This window comes from Rhinopithecus roxellana, chromosome 15, assembly GCF_007565055.1.
Source record: "Rhinopithecus roxellana isolate Shanxi Qingling chromosome 15, ASM756505v1, whole genome shotgun sequence".
NCBI lineage: Eukaryota > Metazoa > Chordata > Mammalia > Primates > Cercopithecidae > Rhinopithecus > Rhinopithecus roxellana.
In genome coordinates this window covers 54,518,423-54,544,995 of record NC_044563.1, presented here as the reverse complement: position 1 = coordinate 54,544,995, position 26,573 = coordinate 54,518,423, and the positions used below count along the sequence as shown (strand labels likewise).

The following is a 26,573-nucleotide window of genomic DNA, read 5'->3' as shown; positions in this document are numbered from 1 at the left end:
TAGCTCAATCTTTGAAAGTCATTTAGTCTAATGAGGAAATAAGCCCAGAGAGGTGCCCACATGCTTTGGTCTCCTGCCTTTTTGCATACTGCATTGACCACAGCAACACCAGTAAGAAACCCAGTACACTCTGAATCTCCTCGATATTTTGCTATCAGAGCAATTTTGGCTTCATGGAAAGTCACAATTACAAATTTGTTCCCTTTAAAAGGAACTCAAATGGAATTTATAATACTAGCCTTGAGAATGTCCTGACTGCTTACTGAAGAATGGACAAACTCCTAGGATAGAATTATGGGTGTTGCTCAGATGGGTGGCAGAGAAACTTGGGAAGCTCTTGTACTGCCATTGAAATGTTAACACTAAAACCCTGCAGCAGTGGGGAGAGTGTGCATGCTTTCTGCTGCTGGTAGATGGTAAGGCTGTATGATGTTTTAAAGCACAGGCTCAAAAATCACAGTTCACTATCTACATGACCTTAAGCAAGTTATTTTACCTCTCTCTATAACTCAGTTTCCTCAACTATAAAGTGGGATAAAAGTGTATCTCATAAGTTAATTAAGAATATTATAATACATAATAAAGAACTCAGGACAGTGGCTGGTACAGAGAAGGTCTCAGTAAATTTTAGTTTCCATTTCAAGTGGCTGTTTTACTCACCTATTGTTAACAGACTCAGAAATTCTGAGAGTCTGGTTAGAAAAAGGAAAATTAGTTTTTGTTTCAGTCTACCTTGCAAGCTGAGGGAAACCAAGTGACAATGCTGAAACGAACACTGGGCTGAGTGTCACCAAACATCAGTTTATTCACTAATTAGCCAAGTGATTCTGGTAGTAAGATTAGCTTGTATAACGTTATTTTTAAGGCCACATAATGGTATCAAAAGTCCAAGTATAAATCAGTAATTACAAATCAGCCTTATAATACCCAGGTAATCTATGAAAACTGAAAATTGAGAGTTGATAAATAAAAGAAATTACTGCTAATCTAAAAGGAAGTGGCAGAAATCCCCTGAAATGTGTTAAATCTTTGCCTTACTAAATACTTGCCAGAAGCTCTATTTTATTTCATGTTCTCCTTAATAAGTAAACAAAAATAAAGCCAACAAAATTCTCATATTTGCCAGCATTATTTTTTAAAACACATTTCTCATTAATGGTTTTAGTCAAGAATGAGAGCACAGTAATATAGAAAACCTAGGTTTATTTGTTAAGCTATTACAAAAACAAAACAATTACCATTTGAAGTACTTTGAGGACTTCATCCAAGACTCACTTGCTCTGTTACGGAAACTAACCTAAAAAGCTGGAAATTAAAGGATATAACCTAAGAGTTTGTAACAGCAGACTGATAAAACATGGCAAAAGGAGCTCTCTCTTTCCTACCCAGTCTACCTACACCAAGCTCCTGTGCATTTTCACCACATAAATCTGCTAGCTTACAAAAGATGCACATAGTCAAGGCAGGAATTATAGGCCTACTCAGAGGGTACCCAGACACAGAAAGTTTTGGGGTAAATAATAAACTACAAATACCCTCTTGGTTAAGTTAATTCATCAAGTTAATAAAGGTCATATTATCTATCTTCTGCTGGTGACAACTTATTGTCTCAGTATAGTCTGTCTCAAGAAGGAACTGGTTCAGGTTGGGTTGTGGAAAAGGAAAAAGACTTCCATCAACTTCACTCCAGAGTGGAAGAGGCACCAAGTTCTCTCCTACAGTTAGGAGCAGAATCTGAAAAACAAAAGGTTCACAGTGTTTACAATAGTAATAATAATAATAGCTACTATTTATTGAATGCCTAGTCACAGAGTGCCAGAGGACTTAGGTACATTTTATCTCAGCCTCTGCAACAACCCTGCAAGGTAGTTATTATCCTCTCCATTTTACAGATGGAGGAAGTGAGGATTAAATAAGTTATATGCCTTGTCCAAAGGTGTACACAAGTATGTGGCAGAGTTGTGATTCCACCATTAATGTGCCATCTCCACCCCACCTCATGCATTGAGAAGTCCTAGTTCCATTATCATGAAATTAATAAATGGCTGCATAAATTACTCTAATTATTTATACCTTGTTCATTCTTTAAAAGCATGTACAATTTTAAATGATTAAAAATTTACACAGCCAGGTGTGGTGGCTCACACCCGTAATCCCAGCACTTTGGGAGGCCAAGGCGGGTGGATTACCTGAGGTCAGGAATTTGAGACAAGCCTGGCTAACATGGTGAAATCCCGTCTCTACTAAAAATACAAAATTAGGACCAGGCGTGGTGGCTCACACCTGTAATCCCAGCACTTTGGGAAGCTGAGGCAGGCGGATAACCTGAGGTCAGGAGTTCAAGACCAGCCTGACCAGACATGGAAAAACCCCATCTCTATTAAAAGTACAAAATTAGCCAGATGTGGTGGCACATGCCTGTAATCCCAGCTACTCGGGAGGCTGAGGCAGGAGAATCGCTTGAACCCGGCAGGCGGAGGATTCGGCAAGCCGAGATTGCGCCACTGCACTCCAGCCTGGGCAACAAGAGTGAAACTCTGTCTCCAAAAAAAAAAAAAAAATTACCCGGGTGTGGTGGTGGGCACCTGTAATCCCAGCTATTCAGGAGGCTGAGGCAGGAGAATCGCTTGAACCCCGGAGGCAGAGGTTGCAGTGAGCCGAGACTGTGCCACTGCACACCAGCCTGGGCGACAGAGTGAGACTCCCATGTCAGAAAAAAAAAAAAAATGTAGACATTGTTTGGAATTCAGATCAATTATCCAGATGAAGAATATGTATAAACATTATTTACAACGTTTATACATTATAAACAGGGTGCAGTGGCTCATGCCTGTAACCCCAGCACTTTGAGAGGCTGAGGCAGGTGGATCACGAGGTCAAGAGATCAAGACCATCCTGGCCAACATGGTGAAACCCCATCTCTACTAAAAATACAAAAATTAGCCAGCCGTGGTGGCACGTGTCTGTAGGCCCAGCTACTCGGGAGACTGAGGCAGGAGAATCGCTTGAACCTGGGAGGTGGAGGCTGCAGTGAGCCAAGACCACGCCGCTGCACTCCAGCCTGGGCGACAGAGCGAGATTCCATCTCAAAAAAAAAAAAAAAAATTATGAATAAAATAATTCTCTGCCTCTGAGCTCTAGGATAAAATAAACAGAAAACAAAGTTCATTGAAAAGTTTGTGGCTATTTCACCATTAAAAAGAATCCTAAGAATTCTTGCCAAGGACTGCAGTAACACCCCATTTGTTTAACTGTTAGTGACATACCAAATGAGTTTCTCATGATTCTGATTAATTAAAGAGTGGCTGATGTTCTCTGAACAGTCTGTTCTTCAAAAGAAATATGTGAAAGCCCAAAGACCCAAAAATCTGTTTTCTAACTGCAATAAAACAGTTACTAAACAAGTATCACTGAACTGAAAAAATTAATATGCTATAATGTGACGAGAAATAAGGAAAAAAGACTTAAGTTGATAACAAAAGATTTCCCATGAAGTAGAACAGTGAAGTTACTGACAATTGGAACTGGGAGAGCTAAAAATCAAAGTTAACAGAGCTCCAGTGATACAAACACATGATTTCAACAGAGGGGACATTGCTAATATTAGACTGTATGGCTACCACTGACAAACGTAAATGTGGAAATTAAAATTAAGTATTTAAGGGAAGATATAAATCATAGAACTCTAAGAGGTTATTTTCTGATAGTTCCACTGGCAGGACGTGAGAAGAAAGCAGAGGTCCAATATCACAATTCATGGTCAGTATAAGAAGCAATGTTATACAGTTTTCACAATGGCAGTAACTTGGAAGCTAACTGGAACTTTAAAAGGCTGGTTTCTGAAACGAAATAGAACAGGGGTAAAAGAATTAAAACTTGTAACTGGAGAAAAGCCAATGATTAGAGAACTAGGTTCAGAACTAAAATCTGTATCAGAAGAAATGAGAAGGAATTCTGAAATATTTATCACTGCAGGGAATAACAAAGGGTCTCATAACTGGATGACTGATAGTGGTAGCAGAGTCAAGTCAAAACACATAAATTTTGCCATGCTATTACTATATGCTTTAGTAAAATAAAAGGAGGATAGCAAGAGCATCTCAAAGACTGGAGGATAGCCAGTATTCAAGAAAACAATGCTATAAGGTAGGAGGAAGTTGTAGTGGGGAAAGAGGAACAACAATTTAATAACAGTTTATAAAGGACTATTACAATTACTAGTTCTAGCTCTGTATGATATGAACATGACCTTCAGTTATTATCTAACATATAGTTGAAATACTTAGGCTGGCAAAGGACAATATATTTCTCAGAATAATGGAATAGCAAATAAATTGTCAGGGACAATTTGAGCTTTAAAAGAAGAAAAATATTTTTTAAAGAAAGAAAAAGAAATAGGCCGGACACAGTGGCTCAGAGCTGTAATCCCAGGACTTCGGGATGCCGAGGAAGGAGAATCATTTGAGGCCAGGAGTTTGAGACCAGCCTGGGCAACATAATGAGACCCTGTCTCTACGAAAAATTTTAAAATAAGCTGGGTATGCCTATAGTCCCAGCTACTTGGGAGGGTGAGGCAGGTGGACTGCTTGAGTTCAAGGCTGTAGTGAGCTAGGATCATGCCATTGCACTCTAGCCTGGGTGACAGTGTAAGACCCTGTCTCAAAAAAAAAAAAAAAGTAGGAAGTAATCATTTCACATGATTTTCATGTTCAGTGACAAGGAGAAAATGAACTACTCACCTTAAACCTGCATAAATCATTTTCAGTGATCAACATCTGCATCCTCAAACTGTCCAGCAACTGTTGGTGTGGTATCCACCTCCATCCCATCTAAACAAAAAAATTACTGAGCAATCCCTATGTACACTTCAAACAGGTAGATGCAACTTATAACTTCTACCAGAAGGAAGCTAGTGCCCTCTGCTGGTAAGAATTGCTTTTTCCTCTTTTTTGAAAAGAAAAGTCTGAAAGGACAAACAGAAAGAAAATGCTACCTGGGGATTTAGGCCACATCAAAATCAGTCTGTGACATTTACTGTGTAAAGTGTCAACCTCAATACTAAAATAACTCTACGTAGGAACTTTCAAATGCAGGATCAACTGTTCACCCTTTACAGATCTAAGTATTTACTGCTGGGCTTTTTTTTTTAAGCTATCCTCACAAAGCTTACAACATAATTCAGGAGGAAGACAAAAATCAGTACAGCAAGCTTTTTGCTTATTTCCCCATTTTTGTCATCTCATTAAATAAAAGGTGGGAGGCAACAAGAGAAAAAAACAAGAGCCCTGATATGGTTTGGCTGTGTCCCTACCCAAATCTCATCTTGAATTCCCACGTGTTGCGGGAGATAACTGAATTATGGGGCAGGTCTTTCCCGTGCTGTTCTCATAATAATGAGTAAGTTTCATTAGATCTGATGGTTATTATAAGGGGGAGTTTTCCTGCAAAAGCTCTTTTCGCTTGCTGCTTTCCACGTACGATGTGACTTGCTCCTCCTTGCCTTCCACCATGATTGTGAGGTTTCCCCAGCCATGTGGAACTGTAAGTACAATGAAACCTCTTTCTTTTGTTAATTGCCCAGTCTTGGTATGTCTTTATCAGCAGTGTGAAAACAGACTAATGCCCCATGGAAAGAGTTGTCTTAGCTGGGCACAGTGGCTCATGCCTGTAATCCCAGCACTTTGGGAGGCCAAGGTGGGTAGATGACCTGAGGTCAGGAGTTTGAGACCAGCCTGGCCAACATGGTGAAACCCCATCTCTACTAAAAATACAAAAAAACTACCCGGGCGTGGTGGCAGGTGCTTGTAAATCCCAGCTACTCGGGAGGCTGAGGCAGGAGAATGGTTTGAACCAGGAAGGCAGAGGTTGCAGAGAGCTGAGATTGCACCATTGCACTCCAGCCTGGGCGACAAGTGCACACAAAAAAAAAAAACTCCAAAAAGAAAAAAAGAGTCATATACAGCTATTTTCTTCACTTGCTCACCTCCCAGTCACCCCTCAACTCTTTGGCCCACCAAAAAATGTCTTCTGCCCACAGCCCCAGGGCACCCCGTCACCTGCAGATGCAAATGTAACGTATCTAAATTAACTGTTCATCTTTCCACATTTAAAAAATGCCATTTTTTTCCAGTCTTACTAAAGGGTGCCTCTTATCCATTTAAACTAGAAACCCTTATCCCAAGCCCCTAACTTCTGTTGCTTCTATCTCTTCAGAGTCTGAAATCTGTCAGGTCTTTTGATATTCACTGCCACTACCTAATTTAGGTGATCACCTCTTATTTAATATGTAAGTCACACAACAGGGTTTCTCTTTTTCTCTCCAGTATTTTTCTTCTCCAATCAGTTTTCCAAATTATAACCACAGTCACCTTCTGAAACACTAATGAAATTCTTCAATGGCTTCCCACTGACCTAAGAGTTCCTCTAAGACGTTACCCAGTTCACTATTCTACCTTTATCTGTTACCATAATAACTACCTTTCACACTGAACTACTTTCAGTTCCCCAAATCTGAATAGTCTCTTGAACCCTTCTTTGCACATGACTAATCCCTTTACCTGCATCTCCCCTCAACGTCTTCACCTGGGCCATTTTTTTTTTTTTTTTTTTTTTGAGATGGAGTCTTGCTCTGTCACTAGGCTGGAGTGCAGTGGCTTGATCTTGGCTCACTGCAACCTCTGCCTCCTAGGTTCAAGAGATTCTCCTGCCTCGGCCTCCCAAGTAGCTGGGACTACAGGCATGCGCCACTATGCCCAGCTGATTTTTGTATTTTTAGTAGAGACGGGGTTTCACCATATTGGCCAGGATGGTCTTGATCTCTTGACCTTGTGATATGCCCACCTTGGCCATCCAAAGTGTTGGGATTACAGGTGTGAGAAAACATGCCCAGCCCACCTAGGCCATCTCTATACATCTTTCAGATCTTGACTTAAATGTCACTTATTCCATGAAACTTAACACTCCCCCTGACTATCCAGGCTGGGCAAAGGGCCCAGCCCTTACGATTCCACAGCTGCCCAAGCACCTCCTATATCTCAATGTACTGTTAACTTTTCTTCCACCAGAATGTCACTGATATGAAGTCAGTAACCTCATCCCTTGAGTACTGCTGTATTACCTGTACCTGGTACAGCTCAATAAACACCTCTTACATAAAGGAGCACATGAAGCACTAAAAATGCCACACTAAAAGTGTTTCACTGGCAAAAATAATGATGTGGGTGCTCAGGACTTCAGAGATGGAGACTGGCACAGGCTGAAGAATTTTTATATATAGGCAACTCCAATGTGTTAATGAGGCTTATGAATAAAAGTCCAATAATCTCAACTTAGCAAAAAGTATTTATGACCTTAAAATCATTTGCTATAAGGCATGAAGTAAGCGTTCACATGGCACTCTTTAGGCAATTACTATAATAAAAAAAGGTAACATCTTGACCGGGCGCAGTGGCTCATGCCTGTAATCCCAACACTTTGGGAGGCCAAGGCGGGCAGATCACCTGAGGTCAGGAGTTTGAGACCAACATGGTGAAACCCCACCTCTACTAAAAATACAGAAATTAGCCAGGCATGGAGGCGCATGCCTGTAATCCCAACTACTCAGGAGGTTGAGGCAGAAGAATCTCTTAAACCCAGGAGGTGGAGGTTGAAGTAAGCCAAGATCATGCCACTGTACTCCAGCCTGGGCGACAGAGTGAGACTCCGTCTTAAATAAATAAATAAGACAGAATCATGGCTGGGTGCAGTGACTCATGCCTGTAATCCCAACACTTTAGGAGGCCAAGGCAAGCGGATCACCTGAGGTCAGGAGTTCGACACCAGCCTGGCCAACATGGTGAAACCCCATCTCTACAAAAATTAGCCAGGCATGATAGTAGTGGGTAATCCCAGCTACTCGGAAGGCTGAGGTGGGAGAATCACTTGAACCTGGGAGGCAGAGGTTGCAGTGAGCTGAGGGCACACAGAGCGAGACTCTGCTCAAACACACACACACACACACACACACACACACACACACACACAAAGAATCAGTGTATATACACATACAAAAGGACACAAACAAGAAAGGAGATGCAACAGAAAATTAATAATAATTGCCTCTCAGAATTCTATTTAATTTTTCTACCTCTTCTTTGCCAGTGCATACTTTAAGCCAACATGGTGAAACCTTGTCTCTACTAAATATACAAAAATTAGCTGGGAGTGGTGGCAGGCGTCTATAACCCCAGCTATTCAGGAGGCTGAGGCAGGAGAATCGCTTGAACCCAGGAGGCAGAGGTTGTAGTGAGCCAAGATCATGCCAATGCACTCCAGTTGGGGCAACAAGAGAGAAACTCCATCTCAAAATAAAAAAAAGAAGGATGTGATAGTCAAACTTATGCACCAACTTGGCTAGGCAATGGTGTCCAGATAGTTGGTCAAACATTATTCTAGACGTTTCTGTGGAGGTTATTTTTTAGATGAGATTAGCCTTATAAACTGGTGAACTTTGGGTGAAGCAGATTACCCTGCATAGTGTGGTGAGTCTCATTTAATCAGCTGGAGGACTCAACAGGAAAAAGACTCACCTCCCCTGAGCAAGAAGAGATTCTGCCAGCAGAACTTCTGAGGCAGCAGAATGCAACATCAACTCTTCTCTGGGTCTCCAGTCTGCCAGCTTACCCTGCAGATTTTGGACTTGCCAGCCTTCTGTCACATGGGCCAATTTCTTAAAATCTCTCTCTCTTGCTTTGGTGGGTGTGTGTATACCTGAAGAGATGCCTGAATTGACAGCCCTCAGAGATAACCTACCATGGACTTCTAGCCTCCAAAACTATGAGACAATAAAATTCTGTTTGAGCCACCCAGCCTGTATGACACTTTGTTATAATAGCCCTAGTAAACTAATACAGAGGTGCAACAGAAAATTAATAGTGGATATCTCTCAGTTAGAATTACACTTATTTTTTTTTCATGTCTACTTTGCCTGCGCACATTAAAAGAATGTTTTTGACTATGAACAGACTGTTTTGGTAATGAGGAAAAAAAAATCACCAAAAACAAGTGACATAAGCATTCCCACACTATATAATTCTGTATCTGCTTCCTATACTACAGTCAATTATTTCTCTTAGTTATTAAAAGAACTTTTATGACTATCCATAACTTATTGCCCAAGTGCTCATCTGACTGTTCACAATGCAAAAGAACACTCACCTTCATAATCTCTTATTGAATCTTCTGTCCTGACCCCAGCCATATTATACTGGCTGCTCACAGACTGAGAGAGCATTCCTTCTAATCTCTCCAATGTGGCTTGGCCTTCTGCTGTTAGATGGGATAATCCTTCTTCATAGGTGTAAAATGTAGGGATGTCCCCCTGTCCTTGTTCTAAACAAACAGAAAACTTAAAGTTTAAATACAACAATTAGAAAAAACAAAATGGAATCCATAATTGCTGCCAGCCTGGCCAACACGGTGAAACCCTATCTCTACTAAAAATACAAAAATTAGCCAGGCGTGGTGGCACGCAACTGTGGTCCCAGCTACTCAGGAGGCTGAGGCAGGAGAATCACTTGAACCCCGGAGATGGAGGTTTCAGTGAGCCGAGATTGCACCGTTGTACTCCAGCCTGGGCAACAGAGCAACATTTTGTTTTGAAAAAAAAAAAAAAAAAAAAAAAAAAGAATCTGCTGAAGGTAACATACAGTCCAAATAGGCTTCCAGGAGATACTTTTCAACATTTATTTATACACATATATAGGCTACTGCTGAAGCCGGAAATACAAAGAAAATGCCCCTACTCTCTAGGGTTATTAAAAGAGATAACAAGCCAGTAAATAGCAATTCCCAAAGAATTCCATGTCCAGGGACTAGAAAAAAAAAGTGTGTTCCTAAGGTCAGAGAGTCCTACATTATCCTGAGGTGGGAATTTTACAAGTGAGCACAAATTAATTTACATTAATTTGTATAATGAAGATGTTTTCTGATTAAAAAACATGCTCCTTTCTTAAAAAAAATCAGGGCCAGGTGCAGTGGCTGACGTCTGTAATCCCAGCACTTTGAGAGGCCGAGGTGGGAGGACTGCTTGAGCCCAGGAGTTCAAGATCAGCCTGGGCAACACAATAAGACCTCATCTCTCCAAAAAAATGTTTTTTTAATTAGCCAGGCACAGTGGTGTGCACCTGTAGTCTCAGCTAATTGGGAGACTGGGGTGGGACAGCTTTAGTCCAGCAGCTCAAGGCTGCAGTGGGTGGTGATGGTACCACTGCCTTCCAACCTGGGCAACAGAGCTAGACCCTGTTTAAAAACAGAAAAAAAAAAAAAAAAAAAAAAAATCAGAAATTCTGGAACATACAAAAAGGATAAAAAATTTTAAATCACTCAAAAATCTCAGAAAGGTAAGGATATATTTGGACATATTTAGGTATGTAATGGAGAATCCCAGAAATGTGTTTATCTAAGGCCAGGAAGTGGGTGTACATGAAAGAAAGGGCTTTGGATACCCAGATTGGTGTACATAAGACCAATAGGGAAAAGAAAAGAGAACAGCAAGCACTTCAAGCTATAAAGACTCTTTATCACACTAGTGACTACATTCTGGTCTGGGGAAGGCAACGGGAAAGAGTTCTTAAATAAATGACGTATAGTTCTGAGAAAAATAAATGAAGTATGGTTCTGAGAAAAAGAAATGACCTTGGCAGTGAGCTGTTTGAAGGAACATGTTAAATAAAGATGCAGGCCAGGCCCGATGGCTCATGCCTGTAATCCCAGCATTCTGGGAGGCCAAGGCCAGAGGCTTGCTTGAGCCCAAGAGTCGACCAGTTTGTGCAATATGGCAAAGCCCAGTCTCTACAAAAAATACACAAAAATTAGCCAGGCATGGTGGCACAAGCCTGTCGTCGCAGCTACTCAGGAGGCTGAGCTGGGAGAATCATTTGAGCCCAGCAGACAGAGTTTGCAGTGAGCAGAAATCACGCCACTGCACACCAGCCTGGGCATCAGAGTGAGACCCTGTTGCAAAATAATAATAATAATAAAACAACATAAATGATCCAGGTTCTCAAGGTGTAGAGAGAGAAGCTTGTTCTCTGGGGGCAGCTGCCTCAGTTTAAAAGACTTTCTGACTATCCAGTTTCCTCTCTACCATTTTCTTTCCTTCCATATGCTCTACTTATCCATTCTTCCCAACAATCTCTACTTTTTACCCTCAAAAATTTGTCTGCTGCAAAGGGCTTTGGCATAAAGTGTACTACTGTGTCATTCTCTTTCAATAATAATCTTACCAGCCAGGCGCAGTGGCTCACGCCTGTAATACCAGCACTTTGGGAGGCCGAGACAGGCGAATCACCTAAGGTCGAGAGTTCAAGACCAGCCTGACCAACATGGAGAAACCCCATCTCTACTAAAAATACAAAATTAGCCTGGCGTGGTGGCGCATGCCTGTAATCTACTTGGAAGGCTGAAGCAGGAGAATCGCCTGAATCTGGGAGGTGGAGGTTGCGGTGAGTCGAGACCACACCATTGCACTCCAGCCTGGGCAACAAGAACAAAACTCCGTCTCAAAAGTAATAATAATAAAAATAATCTTACCATACTGCATATTTTACAGACATATAAAGAACTATAATCCTCTACCCTTAATACAAATAAATGCTTACAATGAAACACTAAACAAACAAACAAAAAAACATTTTAAAATCCATTTCACTAACCATGCGCTTCCACATCATATTCTTCTCCATCGTAGTCATCTGAATCCTCATCCTCAGGATCTGGATGCAAGGCCTGGCACTCGCACATTGCAGTGAACATCGCCTCCACTGAACAAGGGAATTAAACTGTAACCGATTTTTTTTTCAATGTAGAATATAATTTTATAATAAAAATAATCATCAGTGCCAATAAATTTAATGGGTACACAAAAGGCCACAGTATTTACAAACTTGCCAAATTGTAAAATCAATCTTGAAAGCGGCTGAAGCAAAGGACAAGTCATAAAATAATAAGAGTTCATTATGAGAGATTATTACGATCTCTTCATGGCTCATGGGGTTTTCCAAGAAAAAAAGGTCAGAGTCCTGGTAAGACTGCTGGCATCAGGGTGAAGCCTCTCTCAGCTGACAGTGTTCTTTCCAGCCATCCTGAGATCTTCCACTTTAAAACTGCTGTAACTCCTCTGCCATCCAGCAGGTGAGATTAAGTCAACAGCACCAATCAGTAAAACTAACCAGAGTCCATTCACAAAAGAAAACCAGATAACAGAGTGTCTACAATATTCTCACTACATTCACAACCTTTGATGTTAATAGGTATTTGGTCCTCAATATTACCAATGCTAAAATGAAGAAAAAGCAGTAAAATGGAGGTAATGGTGGTAAAGGTGAGAGCTGTGTGTGTGTGTGTGTGTGTGTGTGTGTGTGTGTGTGTGTGTTAATTGGGAATGCTTGGTACATAAAAGGGGAAGAATCAATACTGTAGAACACTCACATGCTGATTTATCACTAGGCACAAATCTAAATTCAGTAATAGGTTCAACATCATCATCACTGTCTTCCTCTTCTTCATCAGCAACAGGTTCTTTTGATTCTTCTAGAAAATAAAAACACCCTTTTAATGTCATTATTTGACTTTAAAAAAATGAAGCGTATTGATAAATCTGAATACTGCAATTCAATTTTAATTTCCAATTGTGGTTGACAAATTTATTTCCAATTATGGTTGAAAAATCCTGATTATTTATCCAGTGAGCATCCTAGAAAAGCCTTGCCTCGATCTCCTTACTTCTAGATCCACCCACCTCGGTCTCCCAAAGTGCTGGGATTACAGGCGTGAGTCACCACGCCTTGCTGGGAATGAATTTTTAAGGTTATTTTTAAGATAATCTAATCTCATCCACAGATGACAGAGCTAATGGTCAGTCTGTTTTTTTTCTGAGACTGGGACTTATTTTGTTGCCCAGACTGGACACTCTTGCCCTCTCAGGCTCAAGCGATCCTCCCACCTCAGCCTACTAAGCAGCTAGGACTACAGACACTTGCCACCACACCCTGCTAATTTTTGTTTTTTTGAGATGGAGTCTTACGATGTTGCCCAGGCTGGTCTCAAACTCCTGGGCTCAAGTGATCGTCCTGTCTTGGCCTTTCAAAATACTGGGATTGTGGCTGGGCGTGGTGGCTCAGGACTGTAATCCCAGCACTTTGGGAGGCCGAGGCGGGCGGATCACGAGGTCAGGAGTTCGAGACCAGCCTGGCCAACATGGTGAAACCCCGTCTCTACTAAAAATACAAAAATTAGCCAGGCATGGTGGTGGGCGCCTGTAATCCCAGCTACTCAGAAGGTTGAGGCAGAAGAATCGTCTGAACCCAGGAGGCGGAGGTTGTAGTGAGCCAGGATCACGGCATTCCACTCCAGGCTTGGTGACAGGGCGAGACGCCATCTCAAAAAAAAAAAAAGGTTGGGATTACAGATGTGAGCCACTGAGCCAAGATCACGCCATTGCACTCCAGCCTGGGTGACAGGGTGAGACTCCGTTTCAAAAAAAAAATGCTGGGTTTACAGATGTGAGCCACTGTGCTCGGTCTTGATGGTCATTTATAAAGAGACTTATAGAGGTATGCCAAAGAGAAAAAAAATATTGGAATTTGGAGAATCAGAATGTGAGGAACAAAGGCTGGGAAAATATGATTCAAGTATGTGTAATTTATGAGAGAAGTTTAAGATAAAAAGAACTGGAGGGCCAGGCAAGGTGGCTCATGCCTGTAATCCCAGCACTTTGGGAGGCTGAGGTGGGCGGATCATAAGATCAGGAGATCGAGACCATCCTGGCCAACACAGTGAAACACTGTTTCTATTAAAATACAAAAAAAAAGATTAGCCAGGCATGGTGGCAGGCGCCTGTAGTCCCAGCTACTTGGGAGGCTGAGGCAGGGGAATCGCTTGAACCCAGGAGGCGAAGGTTGCAGTGAGCTGAGATCGCGTCACTGCACTCCAGCCTGGCAACAGAGCAAGACTCTGCCTCAAAAAAAAAAAAAGAACTGGAGAATTAGTGAAATAAACATGACCCAGGAAGATACTAATTTCTAGTAAGATAGGAAATCCTGCATATTTTACTAAGAAAGGATTACTCATAATTACATCAATTACAATCAAATAATCATATAGACTCTGTAAGATTATAGAGCACATATTTAAAACACACACCCTAAAACCTACTGAACTGCTTTTTCCTAGTTTAGGACTTACAGCATTTGCATTTTAAACAAGCTTCCCACGTATTTCTAATGTGTATCCGTTAGTCTTGAGTTTGAGAACCAGAGACCAATACACTCCCTTAACTTTTTTGGATGAAATTCAGGCTCAGAGAGATGCAAATGACTTGCCTAGCAAGTTAATGACAGAGTTTTTACTTTTTTTTTTTTTTTTTTCCAACAGAGTCTTGCTCTGTTGCCCAGACTGGAGTGCAGTGGCGCAATCTCAGCTCACTGCAACCTCCACCTCCTGGGTTTAAGCGATTCTCATGTCTCAGCCTCCCGAGTAGCTGGGATTACTGGCGCCCGCCACCAGGCCCAGCTAATTTTTGTATTTTTAGTAGACACGGGATTTCACCATGTTGACCAAGCAGGTCTCCAACTCCTGACTTCAGGTGATCCGCCTGCCTCGGCCTCCCAAAGTGCTGGGATTACAGGCATGAGCCACTGTGCCCCGCCTAATGACAGAGTTTTCTTATTCAATGTGCTTTTGCCCTTTATTATTAAACGCTATTTCCTAAGCCTTTCTCTTGATATGTACCTTTCCCACCTCCAATGCCCGTCACTATTTAGGGCCATTTCATACAAGCATTTGGAGCTGACTGGCAAGAGTACCTCCAAGGTTTTGCATTTCTGGAAATGAATGAATGCTTTAAACTAAACATTACACATGATATTCTTAGTTATAAAATCATAGTTGCATTTACTTAGATGAAGAGTAAATTTTGTGCCTAATGCCTTATTAGGAAGTCTTACTACACTACTACACCCCAGGGTTAACAGCCTTTTACTTTTCCTAATCCTCTTCTTCAGACTTCACTAGATTTTTAAATGTCTTTGAACCTTTTCCAACGGCAAGAATTTGAAATCTTATAACAAAAATATTTTCAGATAGCTGAATCAGTCATTACCACTTAATGAGGCAGGGCTTGCCAAAAGTCCTAAGAATTACTAAATAGTGTCACAACTGAATATAAATGATCATATTATTATATCTGGAACCGTATTAAAATCCCAATTTGAAAGAGCAATAGCCTTATAGATAAATTCATGGGATTGTCTCTTACACACTACTTCAAAGAAAAGCAACCCATTATTTTAAACATGAACATCTTCACTAGATTTTTACAAGTCTTTGCAATTATCCCAAAGCAAAACTTGAGAATCTTTATATCCTACAGTTTCTCAACCTTGGCACTACTGACATTTGGATGGAATAATTCTTTGTTGTGGTGGACCATCTGCGCATAGCAGAATATTTAGTATAATAATAGCACCCTTGGCATCTAACTGCTAGATGCCAATAATATCCTTCCTCTTTCAACCAAAATGTCACTGCCGAATGTGGGGGAATGGTGAGGTTGGTGGAGGTCCATGGAAAATATATTCCCCCTACACCCACTGATAACCACTATTGTAACAAAACGGAACAGTTCTATCTTAAATTCTCAGAAGCACAGGGTATACTGATCCAAGCCTCTAAGGGTGCCTTTTAAAAAGAGAAAGGCAGAATAAACAGTGAAACTTTAGAGGAAAGCTAGAAATACATATCCATAATAAATGAAGAATTCTAAGTGTAAATATATAGAAATATATACAGACACACACAAACGTCCATTATGAAAACTTCAACTGTCCAAGTTGCTGTGCTGAAATTTTGCTTAATAAACTACTATCCAAAATGAGTCAATGGCCTCAATGTTACATTGATTATTATCAAACACTCTTTTTTAAAATATAATTTGCTATCAAAGGAGGCATTAGATTAAATTACACCATACATACCTTCAAATTTGGCATTCACCATAACATACAAATGCTCTCCTAGACAGTCACTTCGGTCCCTGGATAATGCATGTAAACTAATGGTGGGGTATTCCAGTGAGAATCCTAATCCAGAACCATCTAACCAAGAGAGGCGGCTGAAAAACATGTTTTAAGTAGATTAGTTTTAGAAAGTAAATCCTAATGTAATATCACAAAGTATATAAAAGTTCAGCTTGGACACCTTTATGCATATAAATAAATTCAAGCTTACTTTTTTAGAAATGTTCATAAAATAAGAAAATTCAGTAGTGGAAATTGAATTTTCTTTAAGATCAATTCTGTTAAAGTCTCTTTCCCTCTAGCTATAAATTCAAACAGACTTGAAATTCCATTTTCCTCAGTCACATGTATGTTTCTATGACTTTCAAGCTTACTCTTTTTTGATATGTCTTCAAATACCCTCTTTGCTTTTGCAAATCCTCCTCTCTTCCATGAGGTCTCCCTTCAACTACACCAGTCCATAAAGACCTCTTCTTTTTCTGATTTGCAAATTTTAGTACTTAACTCTGTGGTAACGAGTCTTATATGTGCCCTTATGGAATATGAGCTATTTGACAGCAGAACTCATCACATTCCTTTATTTAACATTCTTCAAAACCATTAACAAAGAGCTCAGGAGGTAAGTATGCAATAAATCCTTGGTAATAATTTGTTTCTCCATGAATCCTACACTAAAAGACATAAATGGGTGTCATTACACTCGCCGCAACTCAGGAAATATTTATTACCTTGAGAGACAGACTCCCTGAAGCCTCTCATTTATTCAACATCTTTAAGAGAAAGCCACAGAAAAGCTAGGCCTAGTTTTCCCTCAAATGTGGTCAAATGCAAATATTTTATTGGTGTACCAAAGGAAGCACATCACCAAAATCAGTACGTTAAGCTTTCAGTAGAAGCTAGCTAATTTTCTAATACTTCATCCATCTGTACCACTTAGCAGAAGAAAAGTAAAAAATCCTGAAGAAGCCAAAAAAAAAAAATGTTAATGCAATACAGTGGTTGTCTAGGGCTAGAAGGAAATGGGAATGTCTGCTAATGGGTACCAGGTTCTTTTTGGGGTGAAGAAAATATTCTAAAATTGTAGTGATAATTGCACGATTCTGTAAACAGACTAAAAACTACTGAATTGTATATTTAAATGGTTAAACTGTATGTTATATGAATTATTTTTAAAAGTTAATGAAGTAAGACCCATGTATCATTCTATATTCTATACAATTTTAACAAGCCTGGCTGTCTAATTTTTAACCAAGCAAAAACAAAAGTAAAACAGGAGAACCTAGGACTGCCTTGGGCAGGAACAATGACAGTGTGACAGTCTGAGATCATTCATGTTCAGTGGAAGGGGAGGATGAACTTCACACCACAGTTGCCCTAAAGGAAATCAATGTCTAACCACATACTATGAGTGTTAAACACGTCTGACCCTCAGTTACCAAAAGCATTACCAAAACAAAGGCAGATTATTAGACTGTGGTGATAACTGTACAAATCTGCAAATATACTAAAACTTATCTAATTGTTTACTTCAAAAAGGCAAAAGTAAGTATATGCACTGTCATATGGAAAGATCTCCGTTCAACATTCTTATCAAAAAAAAAAAAGTAAAGGAAATCTAAGAAGCTTAAAGGTGATAAATCTTTGTTTTTGTTTTTTTGAGATGAAGTCTCGCTTTGTCACCCAGGCTGGAGTGCAGTGACATGATCTTGGCTCACTGCAACCTCCACCTCCGGGGTTCAGGCGATTCTCCTGCCTCAGCCTCCCAAGTAGCTGGGATTACAGGCCTGTGACACCACACCTCGCTAATTTTTGTATTTTTAGTAGAGACAGGGTTTTGCCATGATGTTCATGATGGTCAGGCTGGTCTCAAACTCCCAACCTCAGGTGATCTGCCACCTCGGCCTCCCAAAGTGCTGGGATTACAAGCCTGAGCCACTGCACCTGGCCTAAAAGTGATAAATCTTAAAGAGCTAAAAGTGATAAAACCTCTACAAATTATTTTCCAGAACAACTCATTCCTACTGGTTCCAAAGAAACATTGTATTATGTAATGAGTTATGTGCTGTATGCATCTTTCCTGCTCACTGCCTTCCTTTTAATGTGGAGATGAAATAATATCCAAGTATCACGAGTCCCCTACAAAAGCTATATAATTTTAAAGCAAATAAACTGCCCTTTTCTGATCTCAAAACTTTTCTGGCATTATCACAATTCAGAAAGAAACATTCCAAATTTGGGTGTTCAAAATAATTTCAAATATCCAGAGCCATAAAACTTGAATGAGGGCATGGAAAAACTGAAACCTAAACATAGAATCATTGCCTGTCAAATTATGGCCTTTACTTTTAAAAGCCGTAATAATAACTCTGTAATTCCTTACTAGTGCAGAGAGAATAAAATGCTCCTCTGCACAGCATTTGCTATGGAGCTCTCATAATCTTTACATGAACTGGGATTATGCACTCTACAGGACAGAAGCCAAGTTCCACACTTAAAAACACTTACTCTAATGGTTAAATTCTTTTTTTTTTTTTTTGAGACAGAGTCTCACTCTGTCGCCCAGGCTGGAGTGCAGTGGCGCGATCTCAGCTCACTGCAAGCTCCGCCTCCTGGGTTCACGCCATTCTCCTGCCTCAGCCTCCCGAGTAGCTAGGACTACAGGTGCCCGCCACCTTGCCCGGCTAGTTTTTTCATATTTTTTAGTAGAGACGGGGTTTCACCATGTTAGCCAGGATGGTTTCGATCTCCTGACCTTGTGATCCGCCCATCTCGGCCTCCCAAAGTGCTGGGATTACAGGCTTGAGCCACCGCACCCGGCCCTTTTTTTTTTTTTAATAAAAAAAGAAAAGAAACCCCTAGGTTTCTATATTTTACTTTTTCAGATTTACAAATGCATATCATATATTAATATTCACAGATATTTTTAAATGGAAAAACAACTTACTTTCAACAACTTATTTTTTCCAACAGCATGTTACTATGTTAAAAAAGATTTGACATTATAGGCCAAGCGTGGTGGCTCACGCCTGTAATCCCAGCATTTTGGGAGGCTGAAGTGGATGGATCACCTGAGGTCAGGAGTTCCAGACCAGCCTACCAACATGGCGAAACCCTGTCTCTTATTAAAAATACAAAAATTAGCTGGGTATGGTGGCAGGCACCTGTAATCCCAGCTACTCGGGAGGCTCAGGCAGGAGAACTGGTTGAATTCAGGAGGCAGAGGTTGCAGTGAACCAAGATCACACTACCACACTCCAGCCTGGGCAACAGCGGGGAGACTCCATCTCAAAAAAAAAAAAAAAAAAAAAAAAAAAAAGAGAGATTTGACAGTACATTCATTTATCTGGCAATTTTAATTTGAACAAATAGCTATTAACAACAAATTAAATCCTATTGCACGTAAATTATTTGTTGTACCACCACCAGATTTTCTAATTCTAGCAGAGGCCACGATGAAATAGGCCAGACATGCTGCCATTAAAGTTTGCTGGGATGAGACTGTAATAAATCTACTCAAAGTATTCAAGTTATAACTTTTAAAGTGCTGTAGAGAAACATAAAAGATTTCACTGTATCATCTAAAAATATAACTGTTTTGTCTGATCATTAAATTCTGATTTTCATTTACTCTTTGTATATATTCTAGAAGAAATCCTTCTAAAATATCTAATTAACCATACCCAGTTTCAAAGAAACTGTGAGTCAAAAGGGAAAGACAAGAAGAATTAGAAACCAAGTAAACATGTAGAGAAAATGTTTTGCTGAATTCAAATGCTTTTGCACAAGTATGGTCAGTGTCCTTTATTCCCAGCATGGGATGAAAAACAGGACAAGAAGCTACGAGAGGTCTTGAATTTGGGTTAACTTAATTATTTGGTTTAAAATTAATTTTGGAATGAGATACAAAAAAAAATTATAAGTTTAAACTACTAATTTTAATGTGATAACCTATTTTATTTTACCTGTTTTAAACTATTTTATATTATTCATGCCTCTGTATCTTCCTTATTTGGATAAAAATTCAACTTCCTGGCCAGATGCAGTGGCTAATGCCTGTAATCTTGGGAGACCAAGGTGGACGGATCACCCGAGGTCGGGAGTTTGAGACCAGTCTGACCAACATGCAGAAACCCCATCTCTACTAAAAATACAAAATTAGCTGGGCGTGGTAGCGCATGCCTGTAATCCCAGCTACTCAGGAGGCTGAGGCAGGAGAATCTCTTGAACTAGGGAGGCAGAGGTTGCAGTGAGCCGAGATTGCACCATTGCACTCCAGCCTGGGCAACAAGAGTGAAATTCTGTTTCAAAAAAAAAAAAAAAAAATTCAACTTCCTATAAAAAACTAAGCTCTGAAATAAGTCGGAGATTCTAAATCTTTCAACACAAATCTGAGAGACTAAAACCAAGTCCAGCCAAAACCTAATCTGTTGCTGTCCCTCTCTGCCTCAAACTAAATAGTTTCACCAAAGCCTAAAGGCTATAAGCCAAACTCATGAACATGACTGTCTTCTTCTCCAGCTTTGTTATCTCTGGGCATTCTCCCTCACTGCCTCAGAGGAAGAACTGCTGGACTCTATATACATGTATACAGTATGTGTGTGTATTTATACTCTTTTTTTTTTGTATTTATGTTTCACACACAAAAAAATGATCTTGCCTGTAATCCCAGCACTTTGGGAGGCCGAGACGGGCGGATCACGAGGTCAGGAGATCGAGACCATCCTGGCTAACACGGTGAAACCCCGTCTCTACTAAAAATACAAAAACTAGCCGGGCGAGGTGGCGGGCGCCTGTAGTCCCAGCTACTCGGGAGGCTGAGGCAGGAGAATGGCATAAACCCGGGAGGCGGAGCTTGCAGTGAGCTGAGATCCGGCCACTGCACTCAGCCCGGGAGACAGAGCGAGACTCCGCCTCAAAAAAAAAAAAAAAAAAAAAAAAAAAAAAAAAAAAATGATCTTGGCCTGGCACGGTGGCTCACGCCTGTAATTCCAGCACTTTGGCAGGCCGAGGCGGGTGGATCATGAGGTCAGGAGTTCGAGACCAGCCTGACCAACATGGTGAAACCCCGTCTCTACTAAAAATACAAAAATTGGCTGGGCGTGGTGGAGCACGTCTGTAATCCCAGCTACTCGGGAGGCTGAGGCAGGAGAATCACTTGAACCCAGGAGGTGGAGGTTGCAGTGAGCTGAAATCGCACCACTGCACTCCAGCCTGGGCAACAGAGTGAGGCTCTGTCTCAAAAAAAAATAAAAATAAAAAAATAAATTATCTTAAAGAAGAAACATAAGAGATTTGTTTGTGAAAAGCTGAAACAAATAATTTTTAATTTTTTTAAGAGACAAGGTTTCACTGTGTCACCCAGGCTGGAATGCAGTGGCATGATCACAGCTCACTGTAGCCTCAACTTCCCAGGATTAAGTAATCCTCCCACCTCAGCCCCCCATAGTAGCTGCGACTACAGGTACATGCAACCATGACCGGCTAATTTTTGCAATTTTGTATTCTTTGTAGAGACGTGGTTTTGTCATGTTGCCCAGGCTGGTCAAGAACTCCCGGGCTCAAGCGATCTGCTCACCTTGGCCTTCCAAAGAGCAGGGATTTACAGGTGTGAGCCACCTTGCCCAGGCTAAGAATTTTTAAAAAACTGGTAAGAGGCCGGGCGTGGTGGCTCAAGTCTGTAATCCCAGCACTTTGGGAGGCCGAGATGGGCGGATCACGAGGTCAGGAGATCAAGACCATCCTGGCTAACATGGTGAAACCCTGTCTCTACTAAAAATACAAAAAACTAGCCAGGTATTGTGGCGGGCGCCTGTAGTCCCAGCTACTCGGAGGCTGAGGCAAGAGAATGGCGTGAACCCGGGAGGCGGAGCTTGCAGTGAGCCGAGATGGCGCCACTGCACTCCAGCCTGGGCCACACAGCGAGACTCCGTCTCCAAAAAAAAAAAAAAAAAAAAAAACTGGTCAGAACTTAAAAAGAGTTATACTTCCTTGGTGTGAGAATTGTATTGTGGTTATACAAGATAATGTCCCTGTTCTTCTGAACAGGAAGTGGAAAACATGTCTGCAATTCTCAAATGGCTCAGAAAAAAAAGAAAAACAGACAAACATGGCAAAATGTTAACTAATAAATCTTTGTGAAGGGTGTATGGGTAGTAATAACACTTACAACTTTTCCTTAGGTTTGAAATTTTTCTTTTTTTTTTTTTTTGAGACAGTCTCTGTTACCCAGGCTGGAGTGCAATGGCATGATCTCGGCTCACTACAACCTCCACCTCTTGGGTTCAAGCAATTCTCCTGTCTCAGCCTCCCAAGTAGCTGAGATTACAGATGCCTGTCACCACACCCGGCTAATTTTTTTTTTTTTTTTTTTTTTTTTTTTTTTTTTTTTTTTGAGACGGAGTCTCGCTCTGTCGCCCAGGCTGGAGTCTGGAGTGCAGTGGCCGGATCTCAGCTCACTGCAAGCTCCGCCTCCCGGGTTCCCGCCATTCTCCTGCCTCAGCCTCCCGAGTAGCTGGGACTATAGGCGCCCGCCACCGCGCCCGGCTAGTTTTTTGTATTTTTTTTAGTAGAGACGGGGTTTCACCGTATTAGCCAGGATGGTCTCGATCTCCTGACCTCGTGATCCGCCCGTCTCGGCCTCCCAAAGTGCTGGGATTACAGGCTTGAGCCACCGCGCCCGGCAATTTTTGTATTTTAGTAGAGATGAGGTTTCACCATGTTGGCCAGGCTGGTCTTGAACTCCTGTCCTCAGGTGATCTGCCCGCCTCGGCCTCCCAAAGTGCTGGTATTACAGGCGTGAGCCACCGCACTGGACCGTAGGTTTGAAATTTTTCAAAATGCAAAAACCAATACAGGACTGTCCCTCAAAAGGAGTTATAATATTGAAAGAAGTGTCAACATACAGCAATGTCATGAATAAAAAAGGAATGCCTAGGAACTAGGAATGTATCTGTGCTCCATCTTCTACCACTTCAAAGAAACTGCTTTCCCCAAATACCAAAGATTTCCTTGTCAATACTCAATATACGCTCTTGACATTTTGTTTTGACTGCTCCTTCCTCCTTTCTCAAGTCTCTTCTTCCATGACCCACCCACAGGTGTATCCCTAGGGTTCTACACTTGGTCCTCTTCTCTTCTGAGATAGCTAATCCATTTCCATGAGTATACACTAATACTTCAACGACTTCCAAACATCTATCTTTAATACCACTTTCCCAAGACACACACTCTTTTTTTTTTTTTTTTTTTTTTGACACAAGGTCTCACTCTGTCACTCAGGCTGGAGTGCAGGGGCACAGTCACGGCTCACTGCAGCCTCGACCTTCTGGACTCAGGTGATCCTCCCATCTCAGTTTCCTGAGTAGCTAGGACTACAGGCCGCCACCATGCCTGGCTAACTTTTGTATTTTTTGTAGAGACTGGGTTTCGCCATGTTACCCAGGCTAATCTCGAACTTCTGGGGCGATCCGCCTGCCTCAGCTTCCCAAAGTGCTGGGATTACAGGTGTGAGCCACCGTGCCCGGTCCAACACACACTCGTATGTACAATTACTCCACACATGTCCTGACCAAACTCATTATCTGCCTCTTACCTCAATCTTGCTTTTCCTACCACCCATATGTCCTATCTCAGTGACTGGCCTGAAGCCTAAGCCTTGTTCAATGTCTAAATTTCCCTTTAAAGCAACAGTTCTTTACAGTTTTTGTGCTCTGGATTCTGTGGTAGGCAAAATTTTGGCCCCCACGACCTTCAGTTTCTGGTGTCATGCGTGTGAATATGTTATATTACACAGCAAAAGGGACTTCGCAAACCTAATTAAGGTTGCCAGTGGACAGCAACATAGGGAGATTATCCTGGATTTTACAGGTGGTTCGAAAGTAATCACATGAGTTCTTAGAGAATTTTCTCTGGCTGTCGACAAGTGATGGAGCAAAAGGGGAAGCAACACATATCTGAAGGGCAGGAAAGATTAAATGTGTCATTACAGGCTTCAAAATAAAGAGAACTAAATGTCAAGGAAACAGGGACCTCAGTTCTACAACCACAATATTTAAGGTAGATCTATCTGACTGTGAAAATACCAAAGTGCTCCAGGTGGCCAAATAAAAGGGCAATTTCTTCCAGGACCCCAAAACGGGAGTCTGGTACCTCTGCATATGACCCCTGTCTGTGTCGAGTTAAGGATGTTCCTCTCCTTACTATTCCTACAGAAAAAATCTATATTGTGTAACCAAACTTTCAAAGTCCTCCACCCTCGGCTCTGAAACTACGTATCCTGCAGAGGGGAACACCTCCTGCATCTGTTCATCCGGAAAGACAGGCACACTTCAGACTCTTAAAACGAGACCGTGCGTTAAGGGCAACGCACGCGCCAGACCTCCAGTAAAAGGCGAGTTAAAAAAAGAAAGAAAGAAAGAGAGAAAAAGAAAGAGGAAAAAAAGAAAAAAAAAAAAAAAAGTACAATCCATGAGGGGAAATTCCGGCCCGAGAAAATAGAGAATGGAAGACTCCGGAGGAGTGCTAGAAAAATCGAGCCTTCCAGCCGGTACAGGTATCCCTGAGGCGTCCCGGACACGCGCCCCCGCTCCCAGCAGCCCTCCAGGCCGCCCCTTGCCCGGCTCCTTCGCACCGCCTGCTCCAGCAAGGAGGAGGGTGGCACGCAGGAGGCCGGCGCTGGGGACCGGGAACCCTACCTCTCAGCGATGTAAAGGGTACCAGTGCCGAGGCCCTTCCCGTTCAGCACAGCCTCGGTGTCTGGTTGTTGCCGCAGGAGCCCCTCCGCCGGCCCAGGAGGCGGGAAACTTTTGAGGAAGCTCATAGCAGCAGACAGTGCGACAACACAGCCCCTGAGGAGTTAGAAAACAGCAATGCCTGCACCACACCGCTCGCCCTGGAAGAGGCACTCACCCCGGAAGAACAACTTAGTCTGCCCCGGAATCTGAACGCCGGTCGACCATAGAGATGAGACATTCTAGGAAAAGCGTCGGAAGTCGGCTAAGACCGTGTGGAGTTTAACACCCCTCCCCTTCTTCCTCGTCATTTCTGAGGCTTTGGGCTTCAATAACTGAGGGTTCTGTGGGAAGTCCCTCAAGATTGTCACAGTGAAATCACCATTGCAAAATTGTAACTGAGACACTGAAAGCAATCTGACCTACCCAAATCCATGTTGTTTCTAACCTCCAAGCTGTCCTTGTTCATTCCTGGTATAGGCTGAACTAGCTTTGGGAGGAACTTAGTTTACAGTTTGAAGTTTTAAAACAAAGATGATGGGCAGGGCGCGGTGGCTCAAGCCTGTAATCCCAGCACTTTGGGAGGCCGAGACGGGAGGATCACAAGGTCAGGAGATCGAGACCATCCTGGCTAATACGGTGAAACCCCGTCTCTACTAAAGAATACAAAAAACTAGCCGGGCGACGAGGCGGGCGCCTGTAGTCCCAGCTACTTGGGAGGCGGAGGCAGGAGAATGGCGTGAACCTGGGAGGCGGAGCTTGCAGTGAGCTGAGATCCGGCCACCGCACTCCAGCCTGGGCGACAGAGCCAGACTCCGTCTCAAGAAAAAAAAAAAAAAAAAAAAACAAAGATGATGACAGCCTTTTTCCAAAACAAACTTCCTTCTTGCCTGGGGACTGGACTGCCTTTGTAGGACTAACAAATCAGCCAAAGATTAGAAATTTTGTAATTTAGAAATTACAGCTGGAGGCCACAAGATTCTGACCCTCCCTAAACTGCACCTAAGATCGGTGCTTGAGACATGTTTGCAGACCCTACACTTGATGGATCAGCTGGCACCACCAGATGGATAAACTGGCTATGTGATCTTGTGCCCCCTCCCCCACAACCCAGGAACTGACTCAGCGCAAGAGGACAGCTTCAACTCCCTGTGATTTCATCTCCCACCCAACCAATCAACACTCTTCATTCACTGGCCTTCCCCAACCTTCCAAATTATCCTTAAAAACTTTGATCCCTGGCCGGTAGGGTGGCTCACGCCTGTAATCCCAGCACTTTGGGAGGCCAAGGCAGGCGGATCAGGAGGTTAGGAAATCCAGACCATTCTGGCTAACACGGTGAAACCCCGTCTCTACTAAAAATACAAAAAATTAGCCGGGTGTGGTGGCAGGCACCTGTAGTTCCAGCTACTCGGGAGGGTGAGGCAGGAGAATGGTGTGAACCCGGGAGGCGGAGCTTGCAGTGAGCCGAGATCGCGCTACTGCACTCCAGCCTGGGCAACAGAGCGAGACTCCATCTCAAAAAAAAAAAAAAAAAAGAAAGAAAGAAAACTTTGATCCTTGAATGCTCTGGAAAACTGATTTGAGTAAAAATAAAACTCTAGACTGGGCACAGTGGCTCATGCTTGTAATCCCAGCACTGTGGGAGGCCGAGGCTGGCAGATCACCAGGTCAGGAGATTGAGACCAGCCTGGCTAACACAGTGAAACCCCGTCTCTACTAAAAATACAAAAACAAAATTAGCCGGGCGTGGTGGCGGGCGCCTGTAGTCCCAGCTACACGGAAGGTT

General features: G+C 42.1%; 1 protein-coding gene across 4 annotated transcripts; it reads right to left on the bottom strand.

Annotated features, from left to right (window-relative positions):
- Positions 1–781: 781 nt before the first annotated feature.
- Positions 782–24,978, bottom strand: CLNS1A (chloride nucleotide-sensitive channel 1A). 4 transcript variants are annotated; one of them, XM_010365783.2, is made up of 7 exons: positions 24,749–24,976; positions 16,014–16,150; positions 12,469–12,570; positions 11,694–11,801; positions 9,196–9,369; positions 4,740–4,829; positions 785–1,734 (listed from the first exon to the last, which is right to left on the bottom strand). In XM_010365783.2, the coding sequence occupies exons 1-6, from the start codon at positions 24,871–24,873 to the stop codon at positions 4,762–4,764; spliced, it is 714 nt and encodes a 237-aa protein (XP_010364085.2). In that variant the 5' UTR covers positions 24,874–24,976; the 3' UTR covers positions 785–1,734; positions 4,740–4,761. The 4 variants fall into 4 exon arrangements, with proteins under 4 accessions (XP_030774355.1, XP_010364085.2, XP_030774354.1 ...); XM_030918495.1 differs by lacking the exon at positions 9,196–9,369 and having other exon boundaries at positions 782–1,734; positions 24,749–24,978; XM_030918494.1 differs by lacking the exon at positions 12,469–12,570 and having other exon boundaries at positions 24,749–24,978.
- Between the last annotated feature and the right edge of the window lie 1,595 nt (positions 24,979–26,573).